The sequence below is a fragment of the Drosophila subpulchrella genome, unplaced genomic scaffold (genome assembly GCF_014743375.2).
Source record: "Drosophila subpulchrella strain 33 F10 #4 breed RU33 unplaced genomic scaffold, RU_Dsub_v1.1 Primary Assembly Seq354, whole genome shotgun sequence".
NCBI classification, from domain to species: domain Eukaryota; kingdom Metazoa; phylum Arthropoda; class Insecta; order Diptera; family Drosophilidae; genus Drosophila; species Drosophila subpulchrella.
Window position 1 is genome coordinate 8,848,383 of NW_023665577.1, and position 24,342 is coordinate 8,872,724.

The 24,342-nt window shown below is 43.2% G+C and overlaps 2 protein-coding genes across 12 annotated transcripts in view; one reads left to right on the plus strand and one right to left on the minus strand.

The window, feature by feature from the left end:
- LOC119560458 (complexin) overlaps positions 1-24,072 on the minus strand; it is a 29,624-nt gene extending 5,552 nt beyond the window's left edge. Inside the window, exons 1-7 of one of the 11 annotated variants that reach the window (XM_037873909.1) lie at positions 24,042-24,063; positions 21,692-21,871; positions 19,998-20,163; positions 12,565-12,576; positions 4,241-4,398; positions 3,822-3,954; positions 545-1,661 (exon numbers count right to left, since the gene is read on the minus strand). In XM_037873909.1, the coding sequence (XP_037729837.1) occupies positions 1,588-1,661; positions 3,822-3,954; positions 4,241-4,398; positions 12,565-12,576; positions 19,998-20,052 (432 nt within the window). In that variant the 5' untranslated portion in view covers positions 20,053-20,163; positions 21,692-21,871; positions 24,042-24,063 and the 3' untranslated portion in view covers positions 545-1,587. Of the gene's footprint in view, positions 1-544; positions 1,662-3,821; positions 3,955-4,240; positions 4,408-7,958; positions 8,106-12,564; positions 12,577-19,997; positions 20,164-21,691; positions 21,872-22,015; positions 22,034-22,298; positions 22,315-22,558; positions 22,576-22,620; positions 22,754-23,926 lie in introns of those variants that run through there. The other 10 variants (XM_037873905.1, XM_037873906.1, XM_037873908.1 and 7 more) reach the window with 10 other exon arrangements.
- LOC119560457 lies at positions 4,731-7,755 on the plus strand. Its single transcript, XM_037873904.1, has 2 exons — positions 4,731-5,831; positions 6,625-7,755. The coding sequence occupies exons 1-2, from the start codon at positions 4,937-4,939 to the stop codon at positions 7,506-7,508; spliced, it is 1,779 nt and encodes a 592-aa protein (XP_037729832.1). The 5' UTR covers positions 4,731-4,936; the 3' UTR covers positions 7,509-7,755.
- Positions 24,073-24,342: the final 270 nt, after the last annotated feature.

A 24,342-nucleotide genomic window follows, 5' to 3' on the forward strand; every position in this document is an offset into this window, starting at 1 on the left:
CTGAAAAGACTTTCTGTGCGAAGATGTTAGAGTGTGTATAGTATAAGTTAGCATGTCATCAGGTGTGTTCCTACCCCTTACAAGCGGATGCTTTGGACAATCGGCGTATATGTCGTTATTCTGGACTCGGCGTTGTAAAGGGTATGCGGTGAAAGGACTTATATACATATGTATGCTTCGGTGTCTGTGTTTCTTGTGGCCGACTTTTGTGCATGCATGTTTCGTTTTTTCTCTTCCAGGGTGTCCAGTCCCTGGATGCTAATGAGTTTTCGGGGGAAAATGTATGCTAAATGTATCACAGCATTATGCTCTCGAACTGCCTAGCATCTCTTATAAGCTATTGTCCCTGTCTAAATGACTACCGATTTATATAATCTCGTTCTATATATTGTTGTACAATATTGTCTACGGAATTGTAATTGAATCAAAACTTATCTGGTATGGATACAAATAAATGGAAATGAAACTTAGATCTGGTATTGTTAATAATTTATTAGTAAGGGTAAGGTTTATGTATAGTAATATAGTAATCTTATTTACTTACATTTCAGAAGCATCAATCAGAGAGATCATTAACTATCTCAAACAGTTTTGAAAATCTCAATTGTAGTGTAGGTATGTTGTTTGTATAAGAAAGAAAATAATATAACAGCTGTTAAAGATGGTTTGTCTCGAACTTTAAAAAACAAATTGACTGAAACATTTCCTTTATTTTTATAGTTTTTTTCTGGCTTTCGATAAACAATTTAGAGAATCATCAATAATTTAAACGTATCCGCAGTCAATTCGTTTGCAAGTAAGTATTTTCAAATACTCGTGGTTAAATTCATAATATTTACATATACATAACGAGTGTATATATATATTTGAATGACAATTTTAACATATTCGCCGATTTAGTTTATATTCTTTCTATACTTATGATGGATTTCATGTCCAAAGTGATTTCAGCAACATACTTCGACGGTTCTACATGATTCGGCAGCCTCCTCTGTCACACCATTTGCTTAATATTTTTCTTTCATATTTATTTTGTTTCATATTATTTTTGTGTTTTCATTATTCTTTTTGGGTTCGAATGTCATCGTGCGGATTTGATATATTTATTAGATCGTTATATTATTGTATGTTATCAACTAAACAACGATTATGTTTTGTAAATTGGGTTTGAGTATATTACATTATTATCGAAGCAAAAGTGATTTGAATATTATTAAAGGCTTTCACTATAGTTGGGCTTTAAATAATTTGGTTAATGCTTTAGCTACTTTAGAATTCATAAGGAGTTCACCGTCCTGTTCGCATTTTTATTTCGCATATCTGCTTCGTATCGGATTATAGCTGTAATCGATTTTGGGGGTTTAATGTTTAACACGCTTTACGTTGCTGCCGGGTTACAGGTATTTTAGGCTCTAGCTTTGTAATGCTTTTAATTCGTTTTGTTTATGTTTTCCAATCTTAACTGATCTCATATTAACAAATCCAATTTCATGTCGAGTTAAATAAATTTCCTTTTATGGGTTGAATGTTTTCAGTATTATTTATATTTTTTCGTTTTATTTATTTGTTGGAAAATATGATGACATATCACTGCATGACACATTTTCCCTCTATTTGGGTTTTTAGCTCATTTACTTGCGTTTCTATTTGATTTTTCAGTTCTGTAAAAGAAATTGAGTATGGAAACAGCAATAAATAAGCATATTTTGTAGAATAGACTACAAATGTTTGACATGTTAACTGTTATGTATATGTATTCATGGATGCTCATGTACTGTAACTGGTATACTGTAGATGTAACTGTTATCTAAGGTATCTTAGCAGTATTTTAACTGGAAAGTCTACTGTTGCGGAAGGTTACCATTCGTATGAGAATCGTAAAAATCAAAACAAAAGAGCAATTACTCGCATATTAGTCAGGGTTTTATTGTAAGTAGTACTTGTAACGTCACAGTAAAAGTCTGTCTTATGTATGTTTGAAGTTATAATTAGGTGTAGAGCTGAAAACGTCGATAGGTACTGCTGTCGATTCTGAGTTTTTCTTGATACTATCGATTTTTCATTATTTAATTGATTTATTACTTCCCCAAAGAAACGGTATACAAAATGTTGAAATTATACAACGTATCTTGAATTAAATTTTCAAATTACTATAGGAAATTTAACTGCACTACATATTTCTTAAAATTTTGATACTTAGGAATAATTAAGTCGGTAAAAATCGACTTAAAATTAATAGAAGAAATATATCGAAAATTTCAAAGTACTATCGATTGTTTTGAAGCTCTATGTAGCTGTTTGATAGATTGATAGTGAAATAATAACAAAGATTTTAATTTTGGTGCGAGGAAAATACACATACATATGCAGTATATGAGCAATATATATATTTTGCATACGACTTTGCATTATGTTAAATACATATAGCACACATATTGAAGGGAAAGAGTAAAAGAGAGGGAAAAAGTTTTGTATTTGTTGCTCGTCCATTTATCGTTTATATTTTTTGGCTTAGAGTTATACTTTCATGTGCGTGTTTAGTTTAAAAATGCAGTTTAGCACACAAGCACATGTATTTTGTTATAGTGTTTTTATATTAGGATGTGAAATAATAGGCGCTATATGTTAACTATGAACAAGTGCATTTGGTGAAATTGATGTTTTAAAAATTATATAAAATAATTTGAAATGGTATTTTACAGCCCCGAAAGCTATCTGCTCAAACCTATTTCAATTCTCAGTTTAATTTAAAAAAAAAATTTATGTTTTTGGCATATTGATCTTGTTGAGGGAGGCGGTCGAGTATTGGGTGATTATGGTTCGTCTGTTTATGCTAATTATTTTGCATATTAATATACAGAGAATCGGAGTGGTTATTGGAATAGCGAGAGTAGTCGAAAATGGTTATTGTTAGTGGTGTGGAAGGCTGAAGAGTAGTTCTTGAATACAAATGTATTACAACAATATTACCACACAAAAGGAAATTAAAGTTTTAACGAATGGTCGCACTTACCTTATTCGAATTACGTAAATAACATAAATAACATAAAACCTAATACGTCTGCTAGTACCAATTCATTAATTTCAGCGTTTACCCATAATTTATATAAAAACTGGCATACATTTAAAATAGAATAAAATAAAAAATGAAGTACACACTTTCATGTTTTTAAATGATATCTAGATTTCTCTGGTACATACTTATTTACGTAGTAAAACTAATTCAAAGTCTGAAAACTGAACAAAATGAATTAATTGAATGGTGTGCACGCTTGTTATATAGATGTATTTGACAATGTTTATACTCGTCGTTGCATTACATTTGAACATTACATTTTAGACAGATAGGGTTGCAGTTAGAGTTAGCATTAGAGTTAGGTTTAGAGCTTAAATATTATTCACACATGGAAAAGAGTACATATAAATAGATAGATAGATAGCTTTGGTTAGTAGGCAGCTGTTCAGAAAGTTATATTGGATAGTTCGATTGCACTTGAATACACACAGATGCACAAACATAAACACAGCTACTACATTCGAGCGCCGTTGAGTTTTAAGCTGATTGTTTATTCGGTTTTGGTTCGGGTTTTAATTGTTAGTCAACATGTTTAGGTATTGTCTGGACTTGGCGAGTCTCGCGTGAGCCGTTGGCATAGCAGTAGGATAAGAAAAAAAGACAACCTAAAATCTGAAACAGTTCATAAAAGGGGCAATCGGGGCGTAATCGAAGGCCCGTCTCGTTGGAAGGTTTTTTGCAGTACATAGATGCCAGTAGCTGAGCAAAGAGGGAACAGGAATCGACAGCGGCGGCCAAAACTTACTTGTAAAGTCGTCGAGCTCTTCCTGCTCCGCTTCGGCGGCAAGTTCTTCGGGCGTCTTCTTTTTTCTCATCAGGGGATTGGGTTCTTCTTGGGGTGCCGCCTCCACGATTTCTTCCTTCTTCTTGATGTTATACTAAATTATTAATATGAAGTCGGTAGATAAAGAGGTTGTTTAGGACTCTGAAAATTGGCCACTGTCTACTTTCTTATCAGCTAACACTTTTGGCAGTTGCTTGTTGTTGTCTCGCTCCCTTGAAGTTCAATCTGACTCCGTTAGGGAGTCGCTCATTAAAAGGACTCCCTACTAGAGTCAATTTGAACTGCGCCAGGAAATGGTTCTATTATGTCAGGGCACAGTATGTACATATGTAGGTACATTCACTTTATTTGCAAAGTTCACAAAGACCCCACCCACTCACCTTATCGCGAATGTCTTGCCTCATCTTTTCGCGTTCCTCCTCCATTTTCCGGTGCTTTTCCTTGCGCCGGTCCTCGGCCTCCTTAATGGCCTCCTGACGCTCCCTCTCCTCCTCCTCTGCCTTTTCCTTGTCGTCGCCATCATCGCCTCCATCACCTCCTACAGCGCCTGCATAACAGACGGGAAAAGAGGTTACCCAGAGATTTTAAGCTGTGTATATTGTGAGTATCTAAGCCGACTTTGGCCATTGGTCAAAATCGAATATTTTTGAGAAACACAGCATTAATGTTAAAAACTAATTTAATTTAAAATCGGCCGTGACCAATTTTAGATCGGAATCGAAACCCGACATTTTGACACATATGATTAGAGCACGCCTTACAGCTTGTCTCGTTATCGCCTAGCGGGTTATCACATCGAGTGATTTCAGTTTTCATTCCAGTGTCAGTCCCGGGTGGAACCAATGCGAACGCGATTAGTTGGAACTTAGACATAGCTTTGGGCGCCCTGGCGGCTCAGTGTGTCCGAGCAGCAGTCAGAAAGCAGAAGCGCGGAAGTGTGCCGTCGTATTAGCAGCGACCTTTGACATTCCGACCGCCAAGGAGAAAAACAAGGCCTGGTACCGGCGGTAAAAACGGTGAACGGTGGCGAAGCACATTTATATTCGAATCGTCTTAGAAGCAGCACTTGGGCGAAAATGCTTTTAAGATTACTGACCATCCTGTGGATGTCTGGCCAAGTTTACGGTCAGGACAGCCTGGCCAGGGTGGAGAACGACCTGCTCACCTTCTCATACAAAATAGAGCAGTACTTGGATCCCAATAAGCAGCCATGTCAGGACTTCTACGGCTACGTCTGCTCGCGCAGTGCCAACCTTAGCCAGACGGGAAGGCAGCGGTTCCAGAGCTTGCTCAAGGAGGCCGACGTCGCTCAGCTGATGGACATGGAGCTGCAGCTGGTCAACTTCTTTAAGTCCTGCGAGAGCGGAAGGGGCATAGAGGCGCTCAAGGCCTCTCAGCTGTTCAGGCTAAGCGGCGGTTGGCCTGTCCTGGAGCCAATGAAGCCCAATGCCAGTCAGCGGACGAACCAAACCCAGAGTTGGCTTACGGTTATCGGGCACTTTCACGACGCGGGGGCGCCATACTTCTTCGAGTCGGCGGTCACCATGCAGTCGAACAGGCGTCTGGTGGTGCTTAGGCCCGACTTCACGCGTCGAAACACTCTGAGAAAGTTCGAGCAGCGGGTGGGCGAGGTCCTGCAGAGCTTCGGAGTCGAGCAGAGCCGCGCCCACGTGGCCGCCCTCGAGGTGCTGAGTCTCGAGCGCAGTCGACGGGACATTGTCAAGGCGGAGCACGTAGACGACCAGGTGGAGTTCAGCTACGGCAACTTCAAGCGCAGTGCATTTGGAAACGCCTCGCTGAGCAGATTGGACTGGGATGGATACTTCCGGAAGGTGCTGGGCGGCAAAACGCTCCACGAGAGGGACACCATCGTTGTCAAGCAGCTGCCCAGACTGATCGAGTATTTCCTGCTACTGCAGAACACCAGTATGGTCCGGCTGCTCAACTGGATCTGGACGGACTACTTAATGGGTGAGTTAAACGATTGAGTCTTCTATTCTGCTATCAAAAACTTTGTTCCCAAAGAAAAATAATTTCAAGAGTACAACACGTTTGTTTAATAACAGATTTAAGGTTTAAATGGCCCATTTGAATAATAAATTAATGTCGCATAGGTTTTGTAAGGATATAAAATTACAAAAAATATCTAACAGAGAGTTCTTCATGCTTTTAAGAGGTTAATAAATTACCATCTTGATAGTAAGAATTCGCGATTTGATTTCTACCACTTAATGATGTTAATATGGTTAAACTCGCCAGTACCAATTAAATCTTAGGAATTCGCGTTTAGATTTTTTAATTCAAGATCGTCAATATGGTTTAATTTTAGAATTTGTTATCAGTATTGTGAATGCCATCTTGATCTTAAGTATTCGTGGTTCGATGCTTTCATTTAAGGACATTATTATGAGCCAAGATAAGGACAATGTCATTAGCCTGTCACATTTTAAAGAATTTCTCGTTTCGTTGTTGTGTAATTAAGGGTCGGTTTTTATGGGTAATGTAGCTAAGGACCCGATTTGTAAACTGGTCATAACAGCACCTCGGTTTTCTCGACCTATTAATTTATATAAACGAAAAACTGTCCATCACAGAATTTACCATTATTGCATTAGCTGTTTATTTTTTGTTGAAGCTAGCTTTAACATTGATGATCGAGAAAATCAAATTAACAGGCTGTATCTAACCGAGAAATGTTGGCCGGCACTAAACTGGATTCGAGCCTTGGTATGCCTCTCAAGCCACCTTGCTTCCTTTCTTTCAGATATCGTGGAAGCGGACTGCCACCAACTGGCGGAGACCTATGTCGGTGATGTCTACGCGCACGTGGCGCCGAGGGTTACTGCGAACCGCGACGAATTGGCCCAGATGTACTCGGTGCTGGGGAAGGCTTACGTGGATCAGCTGGCCGGCAGTGTGTGGATCGACGAGATCTCGCAGCAGAGCTCGAGGCAGTTCCTCGGAAGCGTCACGCGCCTTACAATAAACGGCGACGAGCTGTTGGACGCCAGTTACCACGGCATCCTGCTGGGCCGGCGGAGCCTGTACCGGAACCTGGAAAAGCTTCGCAAGTTCCAGCGCCCACGGCCGCAGCCCTCACAGTCCGCCCAGCTGGTGCGCCACTACAACCTGGCCTTCGCCACGGTCAGTGCCCTCTTGGGGCAGCGCAACCTGAGCACGCCCCTCAACTACCTTCTGGTGGGCGAGTACTTTTCCCTGAGCCTGGTGGCTGCGGGCAGTAGCTCCAGCACGCCCGGTGCCTGGCGTAGCTTCGATTCGGAGCAGCGCTTCGGCGCCTTCCAGGAGTGCGCCGCCGGACAAGCTAACGCCAATGATCTGCTCCTGAGCCTGTTGGCCCAGAGGCTGGCGCTGAGTGGGTACCGGCAATGGCTGGCCACGCGAACAAAGTTCCAGGAGAGAATTGACACACTCCTGGCAGCCGGACGAACGAAGATGTCCCTGCGGAGGCTCTTCTTCGTGGCCAACCTACTCGTCGATTGCCGTTCTGAGCTGGGCGTCCTGCAGCAGGACCGCAAGCGGCAGGTGACGCACGCCAAGCTCCGCAGCTCGAGGGAGTTCGGCGAGGCCTTCCAGTGTCGACCCGGCGACAGTCTCTATCCGCAGCACCAGAGCTGCGATACCCTCTAAGTTGGCCGGAGCCCGGACCTTGAACTTCCCGTCCAGCTGCTCCCACCGCTGGTGTGTTAAAAATCGATAGGCCGTGCCCGCAGTCACTGGAGCTGCTCTCCCCCCGAGCAACCCCCAATCGATTGATTTTTCCCGCCCCACTTTACATGGCTGCACCACCAGTGCCACCATATGCTTACGGATAGGCTACGTTACGTATGAGCGATGGAGGTGAAAAAAAATAAACGATTCGCTGTTCGCTTGCAAAGACTTACATGGGACACGGTTTCGGTAAGAGTGACAGCGTTTGTGTGTTTTTTTTGGCGAGTTGAGTAGTAGTAGTTTGGTGGAGTGGTGGCAGTGTTTGGTTCAAAGGAAAGAAGACGAAAGCAAGTAGAGTCCGCCACCGGAAATCGAAAGGCAGTGTTGGAAGGCAGACTGTGGCTTAGATTTGCGTTAGGCGTTTCATACCAATGAAATTCATGATTTCAGGGCGCTCTTGGCCACTGCTATCTGTCCGTCTTGGAGCTTTCTGTCCTCCGTCTCCGTATCCGTCTACGGCCCGAGTAAATGCAAGTGCAACCGTTGCCTCAGCCGACGCTGGCACTACTGGACTCGGTTTCAGCCAGGAGCTGCAACATCTCCGACACCCCGACTCGGCCGTGGTGGTGGTGGCCCTCCTCCTTCCAGTGGCGTCGTTGCCATGGCCATCTCAATCGATTCCAAGCGTGTGCCCGAAGTGCAGTGCGAACGCGACCACGAGTGCCCACGAACTGTGTGCAAGAAGACGGCTCGAAGGCGGACTGGCGGACTGGCGGACTGGCGCACTGGCGGATTGAACTTCAGCCGCAGGAGTGCGAGCCCGGAGTAGGAGTGCTGGCAGTCCTGGTCCGGCCTTTTATGTCCTGACGCCATGCCTGCTGCCGCAGTCGCGTCGCAGCCGGCGCTGGCCCGAGCCGGGATTTCAGTGGCCCTCGAGTCGTGCGCCTGCGCACTTCCAGCGGATTGAGTCCGACTCGGCTCCTGGGTCCGCTCTGGTCCTGCCTGCGATGCTGATAAGAGCAGCCAGGCAGCATCGCTGCCCGCTCCGAGGGCGCTTCTTGTGGGGCGACAGAGACGCAGCCACGCCGTTGGCGCAGAATCGCGGCTGCTCTTGAGCACTTTCCCGCCCGTGGGGCGGATGGGGAGTGTCGTTCGGGGGATGACGGATGACCGCTCTTCGCTCCGTCTCTCTCTCTCTCTCTCTGGGCGGCTGCAGAAGGCATCGCACATTAAATTGAATTTATAGTCATCAATTTGCTGAATAGCTTTGTGAATGAACTTTTTGGGGGTGACTTTGACTTGGTTTGCAGACGCATTTATTGTTTTCATAAATTAGTCAACGCATTTTACAATAAAAATTGATTTGCGAAATGGTGTCAAATAGCCGGATACACCCAGCAGGAGCAGGAGCAGCAGCCAGGAAGAGCCCGCTTTTATGGGACTTTTGTAATTTGCTTTATGAACTTCATGAACTTTACGAACTTCCCCCTCTTCCGTCTCGCTTTCTGCGTGCTGCCCACTCACACCCACCGAGTTGCGAATGCGATTGTGCCTGTTGTGGACATAACTTGGCCCTCAAAGTTGATGGGCGAAACCCCTTTAAAACTCGACTCCAGTTGCAGATTCAAGATGGCCTCCGAATAAGTGCACAATTCAATTAAAAACTAATCAAGCCTATTGTAATGTAATTATCATGCCAACATAATTAACACCGCCAGCGAAAGACGCACATCCCATCATCTCGACATTGGCTCCGCATTCTTGGCGCTTATTTTTCTTCATTTTCTATTGCTGCCCCCACTAATGGAAATGGACAACCCGTTAGCGAGGCCATTGATGGCCCTTTAAGCATGCGGAAGCTTTCAATTTGCATGAAAAATGTTCTTGACAGCCCGAAAAATCAGTCGGCTAGTCTCTACAAATTGGTTGTTGGTTCTTGGGGTTTCTTGCCTTCATTCATTTTATTTTTTCCCGTTAAAAGCTTTACTTTTCTCTGCGTGTCATGGGCGAAATGAGGGTACTTAATACCTATCTGCCTCAAGGAACTGGAACTGGGGCGGGGGCTAGGGCTAGGCTTGGTGACAGGAGATATGGGGGATGAGCCCGGCAGTACATCACAAAGTATTCGGCAGAAGTCATAAGTCTGATATACGAGCCGCAGCTCTCGGATAAACCCTAGAGTGCGTTTTATTGCTTCGAATGCTGTTTTGAATACCAACACGTCAGCACAACCCGATGAGGAAGTCGTGGGGGAACCAGGGCGCAAATGGAACACAAACGAGCCCAAAGAGCAACTACGGAGCCAGCGTAATTGTCTTATCCACAGCCCTAAGTACATGGCTAAGCCCCAGCCGAGGCGGATGTGTTGATGTGCCAGAGGATGTGGCTGCGGATGCTGGTCGGGTGACATTTATTCTGTTTAATACACGCTCTAATACATTAGAGTTCCATTTCCATTTTATTGTGGAAGAGGCCACCCCGCCACACACTCACGCTCATTTGTGTCAAGTATTTTTTGCACCCTCGTCCCCTCTTAGTCGCAAATGCGTAATTTTTTGCTGCCCTCTACGCATGGAGTTGGTGAAAAGGCACGAACAGCAAATTATTTTCTTGCTTAATCCGGTTCAAGACCGCTGAGCCTCGTTGGGCCCCAAAGGACGACACCGCCTTGCACACATCTGGGTCAAAGGGAAGGCTGTGCCAAATAGAGGAAAGAAAGGAGGAGGAAAGGCGGCTGAGGACTGGCCCACAATCCTGGGACATGTGGGGACTACGTGGGACTTCTGAAGAGGCCCTGGCTTAGTCGCCGAGGAGATGGCACACGCCTTTTTGCTAATGTTTTCATTGTCATAGTCGCTGATAGCAACTACCACATTCCGGCCGTAATTATAATTTAACAGCCTCGAAGGACCCGATATTTACTTATGACTGCGATCTGCGGGTGTGAGTGCATAAGTGAGAAGACAGAGCGTGTGCAAGTGTTGAAATTACGCAGACACTGCGCCTTTGACTGCTCGCAGAATCTTGGCTGAAGGCGCTCGGGCCTCTTGGCTAGGACGGAGGCATTTCACCGCGTGCACGCTCTTTCTTATAGTGCCAGCAATTAGTTGTGTGCCCCATCCGCAGTCGTGGAAACATTTCCTCTGCCACATCCACTCAGGGACCCTTGCCAGGCACGTTAGGAATGCGACGTCATGCCAGCAAACGGCAAAATTTGTCAAAAATGCACAGCTGCGCATCGTGTCGGCTGAGTTCCGGACAGCCGCATGCAAATATTTTGGTCTGTACTCAGATCAGGGATATTTAAGGAATTTTTAATATACATAATTTCTAGCCCCATAGCCCCATCCGCACCCCAGGCCGGTACTCTTCATCCACCCATCGTTGCTACGACTACTTTTTCCCTTTGCTTGAAATCTCTTACTGTGTGCATGATATCACGATAAATTTTAATAAAACGAGCAAAATCGTGTGGGCCTAAGCACCGTTTCACCCATTCGATAACACACGAAAGTTTACTATGAATACAGCCTCCATTCGTGATATGTTGAGGAACAACCCACTTAACGCTATAGAGCTCTTTATAAATTTAAAATATTCTGTATTATTTCATGAATTTCACGTGTTCAAGGATCCATGAAATTCATAGCACAAATGTAGTATATTATGTTGAATACTTTCTGGCAAGGTCTCTAGAATTTAAGAGAGAAGGGTGAGCATTTTGTGCTCATGGACGACAGACAATTAAAAAATGACGGAATGGACTGACTTACAATGGTCTGGAAAATGGTTTTAAACTGGAAGAAATATTTTGTAGTATTCGGTTGTGTCAAAATGTCGGCTTACGCTAGAAAAAATAGTTCGGGGATTTGGTTACATGTTATAGGGATCTCGGCACTTTTGTTGTTTGTAGACTTAACTGGGGTATATCAAAGGGTAACAATTGCACACAAATAATAGGAAGTATATTTTGTTGTGGGTGTGCTGTTGGTTTATTTTTTTTGTCGTGTGTGTTATCTTTTAAGTACAAGTTTTTTCGATAGTTTTAGTAAATACATTATACTTATACTTTACCTCATTGTAAATTCGTAGTATATAAGTTGTAGTTGAGTTGTAATTAGAGTAGTTATAGTAGAATAGTAGAAGATGTAAGTAGTTTTGTAGTTAGTATGGTTCCATATTAGTTTAAGTAGTTCATAGCAGTAGTAGAAGTAGTTCGATAGTAGAGTAGTAGTAGAAGAATTAGATAAAAACGTTTAAACAAAACAATTTTCGCAAAAAGCAAGAGTTTGGGTGTATCGGCGTAAAGAGTATATTTCGTATAAATCAAAAGAAAGTTAAATGTCTAGAACTAATTTAAATTAGAGAACCAAACCCGATGCAATGCGAAGTATGCTCATTTCTAGACTATAGATCTTGAGTTGATGATGTAAATAGCGTGTTTTAACCAAACGAATTCAAGTTGTGCGGAAATTGTTGGGTGAATATTACCGAATTTCAATTTACAGCCACAATAAATGATATGACCCGCTGACCCACTAGCGCTTAAATATGATTGGAAATTTAATCTTCTGAGCATTGATTTGAAAGATATAAAGTTTTCCAAGATGCACATAGCCGCCCAAAGTTTCCCTGAGTATACGAAATTAAAGAAACAAAAAGCGCTTTAAATGAAACTGTTGTTATATACTCTATGAAGATCTATCTCCAAGCCGTGTGTTTGCGTATAGCATTTGGAGGCAGCGTGGTAGCGAGGCAAACTATGAAATACTGGAATAATAGGGGTAGCTGATTTACTGAGCTGAATTTTTGGCATCATCCCAGTTTAACGGATGGCCATTGATTGTGTTGATTTTATTTTGGAATTTGGATATTGGTTTTGATTTTATGATGCCATTAATTTAAATAACTGATTCTAGTGGAAATGCATGTCCAATACAAATGGTAGACGCTGTGAATTGCATCAAGACTAAGGCATACAATATATATTTATGGACATAGTAAAATAAAACAATATGGTAAATAGAGAAATTACCGCCTGCAGCATCTGTCGAGCGTGTTCAGGGAAGTAAAGGAAAAGTATTATTAATATTTCACCATCTGTTTTGATTCACTGGGACACTTTATGAACTATAATTCGAAGTTGCAAGTTGTGTATGGATAAGTAGTAGTATATATAATGATAAAACATGTTAAATGAATACAAAAAGCCGGAAAGGAGCTTGGTGGAAGACAAGATGGTTCGGATTGGGAACAGTTGTCGCTATAGCATTTTGGTTTATAATTTGACAGAAGCTGCTCGAATGGCCAGATAGAGGGATCCCGACCATTTGGTTCTTTTAGCCGGTTCCAATTCAGATTTCCATTAAGGAGGCAGTTGGGGGCACGAGTGCTCTGAGGATCGGGATTGGCTTGGGCGTGGCATTCATGTAAATATGCGAGTACTAAATAAAGAGCGAACTGAAAGACGAGGGCTGGTAATCAGGAAGAAATTGTAATAGAAGAAATTGAATTGTGTTTTCCGTATGTTTTTTATCGGTGCGATGGCAGCTGTGTTCATTGTTGGCTTTTGTTGTTCGAGGAGAACTTGTTAGCGCCGTGGAGGTTTTACTGTTGAGGAAGCGGTTGGGTGGCCGGGAAGGGGCGAATGAAGGGAAGTGGGGCGGGGGTGGGAAAGCGAAGCTATTCTCTAGATTGCTGTGCACTTGGGAGTCGTTCAATGTGTTTGGCATGGTGTACTTGTCAAGCTCTAGTGTTCGTGTGTTTTACAATGAGGTAAAGTTCGGCTGTGAAGGCATTGTAGGTATAAACAAAAAATATATTTTATTCTTCTTTTGTTTTTGTGTGTGGTTGGGAGGTTCATTATTTCGGGGTGTTTTTGTCATATGATCTGCACTTAGGTTAAATAAATTACGATATTTTTATTATATCTAAGGGACATGAAAATATCTAGCTTGTTGTGGTTAGGTAGCTAGGACTTATAATGACATTTAAAATGTATAAAAGGAGATTGTAGGTACAATTGTTGCCAAATTTAAATCTTGGGGGATTAATATTTAAATATGCAAACATCGGAATGAGGCGATTACAATCAACATTCAACAAATTATATGGGTACGCAGTGCAAAAATTCTATAAGCATTATTTCTTTACGCTTATACTTGGGTGCTCCTGAGTAAAAGTCCCACACAAAAAATTTTCCATCATCGATAAGCCGGTATAGCTAAGAAATCAAAAATCTTATGTCTGTCGACATTTTTAATTATGTTGCCCAAATAATTGGAGATACGTTAATGTTTTTATTAAAACAACCTCTATACAGCACGGCATTACACATGTCATCGGAACTTGAGGCCGAAAAAGATAAACCCAGATTTGTTTATAATTTATCCGATCGAATACAACATATCTATAATAACAAGTTGAAAGTGAAACTGAAGCATACAGAGGACAATAAATTCTTAAACAAATTTGAATAGTCTTTCATTAAGAAGCGTTTTTAGAGACGGTTCTTTCAGAGAAATTCAGAAAAATCTTTGATATTCAGCTTTGACGTACAGTTCCAAAAACAAGTCGGAGATTTCGTACAATACCTGTTACGCATAAGCATACAGATTCTAGGGGCTCTTAAGCAGCGAAAGCTTACTTCAGTGGAGTGCCACACCCAATGGCAACGGCAATTTTGGAAGATTTTGTTTTATTATAAATTTAAATGGATCCCTATCCAAAAAAATCAATTTCAATTAACATTCTAATATTCATACCAATCGCAATATTATTCAAACAAGTTTTGAATAACTAAGCCACTGTCGACGGCAGTCCACGTAGTGACGAAGGCGACTACTATCGATACTCCAATACAATTTTTCAAAAAACGTTTTGCTTAAATTTTTTTGACGTTTTGAAAATGTTTTTGAAATTTGCATTCGAGCCATATTTTTCTCTTTTTCATAGTACATTTTTCTGACATTGTCACATTCAAAAAATGATATAAAAAAACTATTTTTGAAAAATTGTTTTGCAGCTTCTATTAGATTTGTTTAGAGAAACTTTTGGCATAACAAATTTTGGTTATCAATACATGGAAAAAAGTTAAAAACAAGAAAGGAAGTTAACTTCGGAAAGCCGAAGTTTGTATACCCTTGCAGTTATAATTATTAAATTTAACAAGGAAGAACGCTATGGTCGAGTACCTCGACTATCAGATACCCGTTACTCAGCTAAAGGGACCAAAGGAAAATGGAGATATCCAAGCAGCAAAGCGAGATTGAAATGCGCCACCTACCGGCGGTAGACAGATTTAAGCGTTGTGGGCGTTAGAGTGGGCGTGGCAAAGTTTTTTTTTGCAAATTTTTTATTCGCGTAACAAACTTGCGCTGCGCTCAAGCCTACGGAATCTAAATCTGAAATCCCATTTCTCTATCCTTGATATTTTCCGAGATAACCGCGTTCATATTTACGATTGTTTGAAGTTTGTGGGCGGTTTGTGAGCGTTACAGTGGGCGCGGCAAACTTTTCAATCGATAGGTATTGATGAGAACAATACATTTCAGTTAAAATTTTCATTCTAGCATCAAAACTGTAGGAGCCACAATTTTGGGCGGTTTGTGGGCGTTAGAGTGGGCGTGGAACTCTGCTGAAACAAACTTGCGCTGCGTAAGAAGCTCAGGAATCTGCACGCCAAATCTCAATAGCCTAGCTCTTATAGTTTCCGAGACGGACAGATGGACATGGCTAGATCGACTCGGCTAGTGATCCTGATCAAGAATATATATACTTTATGGGGTCGGAAACGCTTCCTTCTGCCTGTTACATACTTTCCGACGAATCTAGTATACCCTTTTACACTACGAGTAACGGGTATAAAAATACAAAAAATGATATTCCCAATAGTATAAGATAATATGTCAAAAAACACCCAAGCTATAATTTGTTTCATATTATATTCCCACCAATTTATAATTTTTTTAAATTTTTAATTCCGATTATTCCTATGGGAGCTATAAGATATAGTTGTCCGATCCGGCTGGTTCCGACTTATATACTACCTGCAAAAGATATAAGACTTTTGGGAAAGTTTCAGCCCGATTGCTTTAAAACCGAGAGACTAGTTTGCGTAGAAACGGACGGACAGACGGACAGACGGACAGACGGACATGGCTAGATCGACTCGTCTAGTCATGCTGATCAAGAATATATATACTTTATGGGGTCGGAAACGTCTCCTTCACTGCGTTGCAAACGTTTGACTGAAAACAATAAACCCTCTGCAAGGGTATAAAAATAAATTTCACAAAAATTCCTGTGGTGCCCACAATTTTCGTGCTTAAAACAATTTTTAAACTTAAATGTATTAGTCTCGTCAGTATCTATCGACTGACCCAAAAAAGTTTGCCACGCCCACTCTAATGCCCATAACGCTTAAATCTGTCTGCCGCCCACATAACCTTATATTGAGATCACGGGTAGGTGGCGCATTTCAATCTCGCTTTGCTGCTTGCATTTCTCCATCTCCCTTTGGTCCCTTTAGCTGAGTAACGGGTATCTGATAGTCGAGGTACTCGACTACAGCATTGTTCTTCGTTTTAAAGTTGGTTAGCTGAGTAACGGGCATCTGATAGTCGAGGCACTCGACTATGGCGTTCTTTCTTGTTTTTTGTGTAATGCCGTGGTGTGTTTCAGGAAAATAAATTAGATATGTCCAATGAAATTGACCATATAGTTCAAAGTATCAGCAAACGTTGGATTTTTGAATCCTTTGCTAAGCCGCGGTACCTAAAGATAATGGAGCAATCGTTTTTATTCGCCTCGTACTCAGAAGCACCCAACTAATAAGCAAAATTGGAATTGCTTCGTGGAAGTTTAAAAAGATTTAATTTTATGTTTCTATTTTTTTTGGTTCCATTTTACCCGAATGGCAGTTTGCAAACAGCCTTGTACTTGTAACTGCTGATCATATTTTTGGCTATTCTATTATTTGACGGGTTTATAAAGCTGACAATTATTTCACTTAAACTATTATTAAATAAGAAAATTAGGTTATGCTAAATTTTAAACTCCGATATGTTTTTGTGTGAAATTTATGTGTTGTGCAAGGTTAAGCTTAAGTAAAACTATTTTAAAAATTTTTTATATGAAAAACCATTTTTGAGTTTCAATCTTGAACGGGTCAAAGGCCAATAATTATTAAATTTGTATCATGTAATCATGCTCTTGCCAATCTAAAAGACCTGGTCTCCATTCAAAACAGATACAAAAGCGGTGAACAGTAAACTAAATAGGTAGTGCCATAAAAACAATGTTTTGATCTATAAAATATTAAGTTGTTTATGTATGCTTTGATAAAGTTTATAAGTTTTTATTTTGGTTTAATAATGCACGGCAGATAGATAGGGGGTGGGGTGACAGAAACTTACGCACGGTATTTATGCGACGTTCAGGGGTTGTTCTATGAACGCTTACCTGAAAATAAAAGATAAGGAAATTATTACAAAAATGCACTAGTCCTCTGTAATCAAGAAAGGAAGCTAGCCTCGGCAAGCCGATGAATTGAATCATACGTGTTTTTATGATATAATCTTCCGAGTTTTACATAAAAATATAAAGTTCGAAAATTTAAAAATAATGGTGTACCCAGGCTAGAACAGAATTTTTTCAAAAACCACAATGCTATAATTATTTTCTAATTCATTTTTGATTGTCGTCCTATGGCGGCTATGTGATACATTCGCCTGATTAAACGACAATTTTATTTACAATTATGAAATGGTTTAAAATAAATGAAGAAAATATCATATCATTCCTATGGGAGCTTTGGGATATAGTTGTCCGATCCGACCCTTGGCAAAGTTTTGCATCGATAGCTTTAAAACTGAGAGCCTAGTTTGATAATGAACAAAATTTTAGGTCATACATGATCCAAAAATTAAAAATGGTTTTAAGTCCAATTAAAGGTCATGCACTGCTTAAAATTTTAATTTTTGGACTATTTGCCCTAAAAATATTTGACAGGTAAAAACCTGTTATATTGAATATGTCTGTTAGATATATTATATATATATATAATTATATATATTATATATTATCAAATAATAATTGTATTACTACTACTATTTCTTGATTTAATCTGTGGATTCAAACGGGTATGCAATCCAGTCTTTAATATTGTTTATGATTGGAGTTTGTTATGACAAATTCGGTTCGTCTACGCTGAAATTATCTCTAACATTCTCTTCGTCAAGCCATTGATCAAGTGATCCACTAATCATTTTCTTTTCCGATATACAAATGGTAGAATACGTGTATCGACTTAATTATAGGGTAGCATTAATTGGAGGGAAATAAATTTATGAATAGATTCTTTAAATAAAAAATACATATAAAATAATTACGTAATCATTGTGCAAGACCCCCCACCCTCCCCATGTAATCAAACATAATTATTTCAACGACCCCCTCCCCACCCCCAGATGATTACGTAATATATGGACAGCCCCTTAGGTATCTATGCCAAAAACTATTGAAATTCATTAGAAAGTTATAACCAAGTAATATTCAATATTTTGCAAATTCAATCAATATTACAAACCGCATGCAGCAAATCAGCTGATTTCACTGGCGCTAGCTACAGGCAAGCATATTTCCATCCCTTTCGCACTCTCTTTAGCTGAGTAATGGGTACTTGAAAGTCGATGGCATCGACTATAGCGTTCCCTCTTGCTGGATTTATACTCAACAGATTTTTTTCCTTTTATCCTTCCACAACAAAATTCTGGATCCGCCACTGGCCTGAACTCATAATACCTTCTGCACGGGTATACAAAAGTAACAAGCGCACCCGAAAGAAGATACTTAATGTTAGTATGAACTGAACCTGGATATTGGTCACATGTCCCAACCTTCAGCACATTCTTCGAAAAGCAGCGTAAGGATGTTTGCAAATTTTGGTTTCTAGGAACTGGAAAAGGGGACAAATTTGTAAAGCATTCAAGGCGCTGACAATAAATGTAGCTTGTTCCTGACATTTCTCAATGTTCTGAAACGTCAGGCCAGAAAAGCTATTACTAATCCATAACTTATCCTTACGCAGGACAGGCAATTGTAATAAAGGGCAACGCGGGCTCAAATAAATTGTCTGATTACGAGTGCAAGTGGTGACAGTGGAAATGCATTAGCTGGCATTGCTTCCTGCCACCCACTAAGCACCCCACCTCGCACAAGTCGTAGTCTAGATCCAGAAAATATGTTTTTCATGGAAAAGCGTTGAATATCCGCTAGCTATACAATTGACATGTGAGTCTGGCTAAAGGAAACTTTGCTCAGAAGTGGCTAGAAATTGTTGTTGGCAAGCTTTTCCGACCATACATTTTACGAGTATATTTTATTTCGCTTTCATTACTAAGGCGGATTTTATGGTGCATCATTGAGAGCCAACAGTGGTGGCCGAGGGGCGAGCAAATGACACAGAAGCGAGTACGGGAACGGGGAGAGTATCTGAATCTTAGTATCTTGGTAACTGGTCTAGGTATGAATGAGTGTGTAAGTGCCCACACAATCCCTCACTACCAGGGTAGGATTTGGTTCGGTTTTTCGAATTTTATGCCCATGCTAATAGCGTTTTCGTGTTTCTCTGCCAGATTTGACAGCCTAATGGCCAAGTGTACTAGCCGCCAAGCGAGCAGAGTCGCAGCTGACAGCCTGGCCAACAGGATGGCGGAATGATTGAGTCGCCCGGCTCTGAGCTGTTCTCCGGCTGAGGCTCCCTCTGGGCAAGGGAGTGTGACAAATTCAGCATCAATCTACACAATTAACTGTATCAATTTGTCGGAACCACTTCCCTGCGCATTCGTGCAGAATTTTTGCGTTCGATAAGGGACCCCGTAATGTGCTCTGTTCGGCTCAGCTGCAGCTTTTGGAGTCGTGATGGGGCAAACCTTGGAGCGGCATTGCAGCGGGCTTGCAAATTGAACGGGGTTACTGCCGGGGTAAGGAGATGTATGTATGTACATTATGTCGCGGGCAGGAGGCTGCTCTATGTAAATGCCCAGGCTCAGAACGGGCTCGCATGCTGACGGTTGATAAGCACTTCAACTTAAATATTCTCGCCCTCGCCCGCCCACTTTTCGCTTTCTGAAAGCATTCAATGATTTTCCGAGCGATTGCACAGCCGCTGATTAAGCAGCAGCAAACGGGAACCCAATGACTTTACCTAATGCCTGCTAGGGGTTGAAGATGGGATGAGGGTGCGGATGAGGATGAGGGTACGGATGAGGATGGCGGAGGGCGGACAGGACCTTGCTGTGTATCTAAAAGCGTTGGCCACTTTCATGTGTGGTAATTTTTGTCGCTGCGCAGCAGCTTGAAAATGAATTATGTATACCCGCACATCCATATCAAAGTGTATTGATCGGGTGCCAAAAATAAAATGCTCGGGGTGACTAGAGGCTGTGTGCTTCCGGTGGGACTTACCTTTAACGGCACTTAATTGGTTTCCAACCATTTGCTTAGCTATGAAGGCCGCCATCTTTGGGCTGTCGCTTTAAGGGCGTGGCGCCTGCTGGCTGTGGTTCCTCTACTTCCGCGCGGGGCAGTGCACTTGCGTTCCGCGCTGGCTCTACTCCTCGTCCTCGGTAAGCTGGAAGCGGCAGGACAAAGAGAAAAGAACAAATTAATTTGGTGTGTGGCAGGACAAAAAGGAGTGCCCTGTCACCTGGGCCGGCCTGATACTTTAAGCCGCTTATCTTAAATGCCTTAAGTCGAGCTCCCCGCCCTCTGACCTTCTGGGAGCCGACTAGAAACGATCCGGCCATCAGCCTTGCCCCCGCTGAATCCCCCGGATTCGTGTCCAGTTCCTGATTTGCCTGGGTGGAGCCTCAGTTTCAGGACAGTTCATCGACTGCAGCCGGGCCTGTGCCCGTGCCCTCCCTGCTCCTCCTCGTAGGAGCCCTGGTGCTGTACTTGATTCGGGAAATTTAATAACTCGGCCCGCTCTGGTAGCACAATAATGCCGTAATGAATGTGGGCTGCTTGCTCTCCAGCCGAAAATTTTCAATTTTATTACGCCCCGGGCTGGGGGAGCAGCAGCAGGGTCAAGCCGGAGTATACCATTGCTGCTGGCTGTGTCTGTCTCTTTGTAACCATGTATTAATATTTGCGCAAATTGGGCTAACGAACTTAAGCCGAAGGCGGCAGCCTGTTTCTGGCTAGCAGCGCAAATTAAAACAACACCAGCAAACGAGCAACGAAATTAGTTTGGCATAAAAACCATTTGGGCCATCTCCCTGGCCAGTGTCAGTTGGGAAGCGTACACTTTGCTGCTGGCTTGTGATCGCCCTCAGTCCCCCGACCCAGCTAGTGAATTAAGCTGATGCTGCACGACGCTTTCAGTCCATTTTCCTGGCCCTGTGATAGGCACTCAGTCCGCAAACAGCTGAGTTGTTTATGGGCCGGGCATTTGCAGTTTGGAAAATTCACTTTAATCCCCAGCATCTAGCGTGGCTTCCCACTCAGCCGAAAACTAATCGGGACTGGGGTTGTGGCAGGACGAACATTCCTGACTTAATATATGTAAATAAAAGCACAAATTTATGGCATTCGTGCTTCGAATTTTATGGCCGGGTAGCTAAAGGTGTGGTTCCAACAAAGGCAGGGAACACTTTCTTATCCTTGTGCAAATAAACAACACAAGTTGACCCAAAGAACGCTCAGCTGGCTATCTAATTACGTTTGAAGTTTTGTAACCCAGGAACCAGTAAGCCAAAGCCAATAAACACGCAAATAAGCTGTGTTCGACCCGACTCGTAGGTATTTTGTTGCCTGCCCGTGGCCCAACACCACACCCGCGCCCATGACTGTTTGGCCCCGGTTAGAAAAAGGTCAGCGGGTTTCAACAGAAATGGCTCAGGTTAGTATCAAGTATACGCCGAGGTGGGTCGGCCATTTTCCCCTTTTTTGATGATTAAATAATAGATCTACACTGCATCCCGCATGCTTTAAAGGAACCCAGAGATTGTGTAATCTCACTGCCATGAAGCACTCTTCGCGTAAAATGTGAAAAATGCGTTAAACTTTGCACAAATATTTGACGTTAAATGCGTAAAAGTTTGGAGCATACTTGAGGAATACTTCTGACACTTTTCGGATTGGTTGGGCCATTCACTTACCTGGGCTTAGTTCGGCAAGTATTCCTTTCAGATTTCCGCTGGAGATTCTTGTGTCTGTGTGTGGGCGCTACAGAGTGGATTTTGTTGTTGAAGGAGCAAAGTTTAGAAATAGTCCTCGCCAAAGTGTTTTTGTTTTAAAGAAATCCACAGAGAAGAGAGTGCATTGGGCGGACAAGGTTCCTGAAAGCAAGCAGAGATAAGGGTATGAGATAAGGCCCGAGATAACGCTTAAAGTCCGGCGATCCCGGATCGATTCGAGGACCTCGGCTGCCCGAACCGAAATCTGTTGGCCTGGTGGCTAATTTGAAAATAGGGGACACACACTGCCACTGATGTTTCTCTTGTCGTCGCTGTTATTGTGCTGCCGTGCCACTTGCTTTGCTGCTTTGTTGCTTTTATCGATATTTCTTTATTAGGGTTTCTTTTATGGAAACGTGCACGTAAGTGCCTTTTATGCCCCTGGTTGGGGGGGGTCGGATGGGGGAGGCGGTTGCCGCAACAAACGAGATTTCTACTTTACGTAACAGGCGCAGCAAATAAATTCGATTGAATTCGAGCCGAATTCTTTTGGTGCCAGCCCGTTTTCGCTTTTTTTTTCACTGATTACATAAAGCTTCTCTCGCACTGCAGCACTCGGTCGATGGTCGAGCAATTGAATTAGCTCGATGGAATACGTTTTTTAATCAATTTGATTTTTATTCGTGCTCGGGCGCTGTTCGTCGACTTTTGTGTGATTCCTCGGTGGGCCAGTATCGACATGGGTATACGTGATATGTGCCCAAGGCCTCTATATAAGCTCCCTCACTCGCTCAACTCCGCACTCGCTTGCGCCATGCGTGTGTGTGTGTGTGTGTGTGTGCTTAATACTTTTGCTTTGGTTTTCCACTTTTCACCCAGGCCGTCGCTATGTTTTATTCGGCGCTTCTTACTTCATGCTATGTTCGCACTCTTCTGCACGCCACTGCCGAGTTCCCTACATGGAAAACTCGGCTCGACGTCGCGGCACCGCTTGCGACGTCGGCAGAGGCAGCGACGTCGGCGACGCCAGCGACTGCGACGGCTGCGGCCGAAGCAACCGAATCCAATAAAGAGCTCGCCGAGGGGACGAAGCTTTGGCTCGGGCTTGAGTGCTTTGTGCAGCTCGGGTCGCCGAGAGGAAACGACGAGTGGGACGAGTACTTAGATAAGGACAACAGCACTAGGGGCTCGTTCAGCGGGGAGCGCTCAGGGCGCAAAAGCCCTCTGTTGTTGCTGTAGGACTGGGGGGGGGGGGGGGGGGTCTTTATGTAACGCCATCTCGCCCCCTGCCCCTCGCAGCGAGTAATAATATATTTATCTGCCGCTTCTTTTGTCCGTTACATAATTCGATTCCCCTCTCTTTGCCTTTATCTCTCTCTCTCTCTCTCTCTATCTCCCGCTCTTGACTTTTTGACTTTGAAATCAGAAACCGAAAGCGCTGCCTACATTTGTGCGCTGGCGCCTGCGCCGAACGCACTGGAGATGCGTTATTGATTCGAGCCTTCCCGGAGCCAGCGGGCCAGGCGCTACTGATAAGACGCTCGCTCTGCGGTGTGGGCCGGAGCCAACCAACGAGTCATTATCACCACTCCGACCGCCGCACCCACTGCACACGTCACGTCAGCTGCCATTCCAGATTGTTTGCATATGTGAGGCCGACAAAGAGCGGCAGGAAGCCAGCTTCGGAAGCAGGGAGCCTTGAATACGGAAATTGCAAAGTTCTGGCCACGTCCGCTCATCCGTCCGCCGGCGGACTGCGACTTCGACGGCCCGGAGGCAGCGGGGCTGTCCTGCGATAAAGAATTCTTCCTACGTCTAATTAGTGCGACTCAGATCCCAGGGTTGCCATGCCAGCGCCACTGGCGGGGCTTTGTTGTTCTCCACTCAGTCAATTATAGTTTCTTGGCGATTTCAATCTGCTCGCTGGACGTGGGTGCGAAGCGATGGGCAAAAGCCTTGGGCTTGGGCTCTGCCCTTCTGCATCCGACGCAATCCCTTCAGCTTATATACCAATCAATTATATCCCGGCCATCTCTTGCTGCGCAGCGCGCGATATAACTTTTCCGCCACAAATTGCTTATTACTTCTGGCTCCGCAGAGCGACGCGCCCTGCTTGGAATGACAGTCACGTCCTGGCCACCAGGGCATTGCTGTCGCTGGGGTAATGGTCCACTGGCCATTGGAATTGCTCAGGAGAAAGGGGGACCCACTGCCTACCTAGAACAGTCGGGACACCGAAAACTACAAAACTTTGGTATTTTCGCCACAGTAATGCACGCGGCACTCAGCAATGTCACACTGATTCTGCTCGACGCGTTGCATGTATACAAACCGAAAAGTTCGCTCTGCGGCGGGGACGACGGACGAAACTACATTTACTGCCAAAAACAAGTCGTTAGCCAGTGTAGAGTTTGTGGCCATAACACGCACGGCGAGAACACAGAGAGAGAGCCCCCAACGCAGAGAGGTCGATGGCGAGTGAGCCCTCTTCTGTCAGATTTGACAGTTGACCCCAAACCATGCGAAAGCTTGCTTTCCGAGAGCTTTCAGCCAAATTGTTGGCTAATAACAACTTTCCCTTTGGTCCCAGAGACGGCGTTCTAGGGGTGGGAGTATCCGCCTGCCCGCCAGAC

What these genes read in the sequence shown, in the direction of transcription:
- LOC119560457 (XM_037873904.1), top strand. Translation starts at nt 4,937, where the DNA reads ATGCTTTTAAGATTACTGACCATCCTGTGGATGTCTGGCCAAGTTTAC. An exon ending in CTGGACGGACTACTTAATGG is followed by an intron (nt 5,832 to 6,624) that starts GTGAGTTAAACG and finishes CCTTTCTTTCAG; the next exon opens with ATATCGTGGAAGCGGACTGC.